At 44.4% G+C, this 5918-nt stretch overlaps 1 protein-coding gene across 1 annotated transcript; it reads left to right on the top strand.

Moving 5' to 3' along the window:
• The first annotated feature begins 582 nt into the window (after window positions 1-582).
• Window positions 583-3693, top strand: LOC130360720 (protein spinster homolog 1-like). The gene is made up of 2 exons (XM_056563282.1): window positions 583-711; window positions 2103-3693. The coding sequence occupies exon 2, from the start codon at window positions 2128-2130 to the stop codon at window positions 3640-3642; it is 1515 nt and encodes a 504-aa protein (XP_056419257.1). The 5' UTR covers window positions 583-711; window positions 2103-2127; the 3' UTR covers window positions 3643-3693.
• The last annotated feature ends 2225 nt before the right edge of the window (window positions 3694-5918 follow it).

The following is a 5918-nucleotide window of genomic DNA, read 5'->3' as shown; positions in this document are numbered from 1 at the left end:
ACGTTTCAATGGTCTCACACCATCATTATCAAGTGGCTTGATAATGATGGTGTGAGACCATTGAAACGTTGCTCTTTGCACTTTTGGGATGAATAGTTTTCATTTTTTCACCATACCTTGAGTGCCACAGCATTTTCCTTGGAACTACGTATGCAGGATCCTGGATACGGACCCTAGCTGGAGGCACCTACTCACGCTTGGAACTATATATATATATATATATATATATATATATATATATACACAAATCAAAAAATATGTTGCAGTCTCTTGTAATACCTTTTTTATTGGACTAACAGAATTTTGTAGAGACAAGCTTTCAGGATTCCTCCCTTTATCAAGTCCAATAGACAAGGACTAATGATCAAAGGACTTTATAAATTATCAGGGAGGAATCCCAAAAGTTTGTCTCTACAAAATTCTGTTAGTCCAATAAAAAAGGTATTACAATCTGCATCACTGGACTAATATGGCTACTCACATTTACTATACAGATATACACATACCTGAAGATGGTTTAGAACCCTGTGATGTCACACATGCTTGTGATGATGTCACCGTAAGCTGTACAAGGAGGTGCGCGCCGGCTGCAGTCTCTTCAGTGTGTTTTGCATTCACAACCTGTGGTGCAAAGTGTTTATTAGAGAGTTTCTATTTGCGATAGAGAATTCAAGATTTTGACCGTTCCTTGTCTGAAGAGAGAACCACAAGGTAAGTCTCAGCCTCTTCTATTCATACATACACAGGGCTTTTTGTTTGACAGTTTTTTTTATTGCTGTTGCTTTTTTTTAGCAAAAAAAAAAAAAACAAGAAATTAATTTCCAAAAGAAATAACAAAAGTTATATTCCTCATAGTGACAATACTTGGCTTAGGCATTAAACATAATAAAACGCACAGATAGTATCATGACCAGAGCTTTTTCTTGCAAAACTGCTAAAATGCAATTATGCCCAAAAAAGCCCCCAAGAAAAAGAGTTCTAAAAGATATAAGTCTATAAGTCATGAAGTTCTAAAAGATATAAGTCTATGAGAAAGATTTGGTGGTGTAGTAAAAGAATAACAGAAAGATTAGGGCAGAAATATAATATTATATAATAGAATTCTGTGTGTACTAACAATAGAAATACTCCGGGTACTCCGAAAGGGAAAATTTTCAAATCAACTAGTGGCAGAAAGTCACATAGGGGACGGATAGATCCCAATTAGGTGGGGTAGGTTAATTATTAGTAAATGTATATAGCAGGATAGCCCAATTGTATCTACAGTATGAAGTTCACATGGCCCAGTGACCATACAGCCAAGCCCTTATAATCCACCATTACTGGGACAGATTCAGGGTTATCAGATATTACTATGACCGGAGAGGCTCAGGTTTATCAGATATTACTAGGACCGGACAGGTTCAGGGTTATCAGATATTACCAAGACCGGACAGGTTCAGGGTTATCAGATATTACTAGGACCGGACAGGTTCAGGGTTATCAGATATTACTAGGACCGGACAGGTTCAGGGTTATCAGATATTACTAGGACCGGACAGAATCAGGGTTGTCAGATATTACTAGGACCGGACAGGTTCAGGGTTATCAGATATTACTAGGACCGGACAGGTTCAGGGTTATCAGATATTACTACGACTGGACAAGTTCAGGGTTATCAGATATTACTAGGACTGGACAGGTTCAGGGTTATCAGATATTACTAGGACCGGACAGGTTTAGGGTTGTCAGATATTACTAGGACCGGAAAGGTTCAGGGTTATCAGATATTACTAGGACCGGACAGGTTCAGGGTTATCAGATATTACTAGGACTGGACAGGTTCAGGGTTATCAGATATTACTAGGACCGGACAGGTTCAGGGTTATCAGATATTACTAGGACTGGACAGGTTCAGGGTTATCAGACATTGGTAACCTCAGGGAAGACGTCTCCATATAAAACACTTAAAGAGAAGCGTCTTCTTCTGAGGCTGCCATGGTCTTAGTGTTATCTTGTGGTTCTGTGCTGGACATTTCTGCTCTGTATGAAGGATCTATTGTATAATGACAGGAATGATGACATGTTGTCTAATGTGTTCACTTATCTCTCTCTCTCCATAGTGTTTTCAGGCTCTGACCTGTGACCATGGCCTCTCCACAAGACCCATTGCTGAAGGAGGAGGAAGAAGCAATGGAGGACCATAGTGATATGGATGTAGAAAAGGGCGATATCCCTGAGAGGCAGAACCTGCCATCTCTAAGCGTGATGTCCACCGCACGTTCCATCATCACCGTAGTGATCCTCGCCTTTGTTAATTTGCTCATCTATGCAAATCGCTCCAGCGTGGCGGGGGTGCTGCCTTATATACAGAAAGCATATGACACCAATGCTAGTCTGTCCGGCTTATTGAATACATTGTTCATTGGAAGCTACGTGCTGGTCGCACCAATTGCCGGATATTTGGGCGACCACTGTAATAAGAAATATACTGTTTGCGCAGGAGTCATCGTTTGGCTGAGCATGACACTTACCCTGTCATTCATCCCTGACGGGTACTTCCTGCTCTTCCTGCTGACGAGCGGACTGGTTGGAGCCGGAGAGGCGACTTTCTGCACCATCGCCCCCTCCATCATTGCAGACCTTTTTACAAGTGACCAGCGGACCCGCATGCTGAACGTGTTTTACTCCGTCATACCTGTAGGCTGCGGACTAGGATACATCATCGGGCCCAAAGTGACTGATGCAGCAAGGGGCGATTGGCACTGGGCATTTCGGGTCACCCCTGGCCTGGGCCTCATAGCTGTGGCTTTGGTGATTTTGGTCACAAAGGAGCTTCCAAGAACGACTACAAACGGGAAGAAGAACAACGAATCCCAGAAGTTTGCCAAATGGGCGACAGATCTGAAAAAGCTATTTAAAAATCGAAGCTTCATGTTAACCACCATGGGATCGACGGCTGTATCCTTCATAGTGGGAGCCATAGGTGTATGGGGTCCGTCATACCTGACCCATGCACGAATACTCCTACAAGAGAAGGACCCTTGCCGTGCTGAACCGTGTGACTATCACGACATCCTAATATTTGGTGTGGTTACAGTCGTTTCCGGCATTCTGGGAGTTGTAGCAGGGACGGAGATAAGTAAAAGATATCGCAAATCCAACCCACGGGCGGACCCGCTTGTGTGTGGATGCGCGATGATGCTCTCCGCCCCTTTCCTTCTGTTGGCATTGACTTTTGGCAACACCAGCCTCGTTGCCACAAACATCTTCATCTTCATCGGAGAGACGCTTCTGTCAGTAAATTTCACCCTCATATCTGACATTATACTAAAAGTAGTAACTCCGTGGAGGAGATCTTCAGCCCTGGCCGTGCAGATGACAATCTATCACCTCCTAGGTGACGCCGGCAGCCCGTACCTCATCGGCCTGATATCTGACACCTACGAACGAGGATATGCCAAATCCCCTCTTCTGAAATACCGCAGCATGGAGTATGCCCTCATGACCTGCACCATAATGGCAGTCATCGGAGGGGCCTTCTTCATGGCCACGGCCCTATATATAGAGAGGGACGAAAAAGAAGCAGAGATGGAATCAGAACCTCCGTCATCCTCCTCCTCCTCACTGCTTCCTGCCGATGAGGACCGCGCTTCAGACTGAGGAAAAGTCATTGCTTACCTTTATCTCGTTTACTTCATTAAAAAAAAATTAAGAAAAAAATTACTGCATTTGTTCTATGTTCCACTTTACCCATTATTCTTTACCCAAGGGCGGACACAGACAGTAGAGGGCCCTTGTGCAAAGAATGTGCCTGTGCCCCCCCCCCCCCAAAACATCAATTGTTCAGCACGCCCCCTCCATGTGTCACTTACTCAGGTGGACCCCCATATGTCACTTGCTGTATACGTTTCTAATTATTAAGGCCTGCCATATGCCGCAGCTCATTCAAGCCCCCCACATTAGGTAGCATAGATTCCCAACATTAGGTAGCATAGATTCCCCACATTAGGTAGCATAGTTTCCTCACATTAGGTAGCATAGTTTCCCCACATTAGGTAGCATAGATTCCCTACATTAAATAGCAGTTTCCCCACATTAGGTAGCATAGTTCGCACACATTAGGTAGCATAGGTTCCCCCACATTAGGTAGCATAGTTTCCCCACAATAGGTAGCACAGATTCCCCACATCAGGTAACATAGTTTCCCCACATTAGGTAAAATAGTTTCCCCACATTAGGGAGCATAGTTTGCCCACATTAGGTAGCACAGATTCCCCACATTAGGTAACATAGTTTCCCCACATTAGGTAGCATAGTTTCCCCACATTAGGTAGCACAGATTCCCCACATTAGGTAACATAGTTTCCCCACATTAGGTAGCAAAGCTTCCCCACATTAGGTAGCATACTTTCCCCACATTAGGTAGCATAGTTTCCCCACATTAGGTAGCACAGATTCCCCACATTAGGTAACATAGTTTCCCCACATTAGGTAGCATAGATTCCTCACATTAGGTAGCCATAGCCCCTCCAAACACACAGACAGACACAGAGACACACAGAGACACACTTACCTGCCCTGCACAGCGCTTCTCCTCTCCGGAGGCGGCCTGACGAGTGACGTCACTGACGTCCTCCTGAGCGGGTCTGCAGAAGTACGTCACTTGTGCGACGTCCCTCGTCAGACCCCGGTCGGCCGGAGGCAGACTCACTGTCTAAAGTGCCCGCTGCACTATTATACCCCACAGCTGCTTTAGAACAGTGAGCAGCGGCGGCGCCAACCCTATCATGAACCTACTAGGCACAAACAAAAAAAAGGGGGCAGCAAAATGCCGCCCCTGAAAAGTGCCACCTGGGACTTATGGTCCCACCAGGTCCCATGGTAGGGCTGACCAGAGGCGGCTCTAGACTTTGTGAGGCCTTAGGCGAAACTTGAACATGAGGCCCTGCTGAAATTACATGGTGGTCCGGCTGTGAGATGGTTATACTGTGACATCACTGTGTATTATCCCTGTACTGTGACGTCACTGTGTATTATCCCTGTACTGTGACATCACTGTGTGTATTGTCCCTGTACTGTGACATCACTGTGTGTATTATCCCTGTACTGTGACATCACTGTGTATTATCTCTGTACTGTGCCATCACTCTGTGTATTATCCCTGTAATGTGACATCACTGTGTATTAACTCTGTACTGTGCCATCACTGTGTATTATCCCTGTACTGTGACGTCACTGTGTATTATCTCTGTACTGTGCCATCACTCTGTGTATTATCCCTGTACTGTGACATCACTGTGTGTATTATCCCTGTACTGTGACATCACTGTGTATTATCCCTGTACTGTGACATCACTGTGTATTATCTCTGTACTGTGACATCACTGTGTATTGTCCCTGTACTGTGACATCACTGTGTATTATCTCTGTACTGTGACATCACTGTGTATTGTCCTTGTAATGTGACATCACTGTGTATTATCCCTGCACTGTGACATCACTCTGTATATTATCCCTGTACTGTGACATCACTGTGTATTATTCCTGTACTGTGACATCACTGTGTATTATCCCTGTACTGTGACGTCACTGTGTATTATCTCTGTACTGTGTCATCACTCTGTGTATTATCCCTGTACTGTGACATCACTGTGTATTATCCCTGTACTGTGACGTCACTGTGTATTATCCCTGTACTATGACATCACTGTGTATATTATCCCTCCCTGTAATGTGACATCACTGTGTGTATTATCTCTGTACTGTGACATCACTGTGTATTATCCCTGTACTGTGACATCGCTGTGTGTATTATCTCTGTACTGTGACATCACTGTGTATTATCCCTGTACTGTGACATCACTGTGTGTATTATCTCTGTACTGTGACATCACTGTGTGTATTATCTCTGTACTGTGACATCACTGTGTGTATTA

Source organism: Hyla sarda, chromosome 3 (genome assembly GCF_029499605.1).
Source record: "Hyla sarda isolate aHylSar1 chromosome 3, aHylSar1.hap1, whole genome shotgun sequence".
In the NCBI taxonomy this organism is placed as follows: Eukaryota; Metazoa; Chordata; class Amphibia; order Anura; family Hylidae; genus Hyla; species Hyla sarda.
The sequence above is the reverse complement of the archived record's forward strand: the minus strand, read 5'-3'. Positions and strand labels throughout refer to the sequence as shown.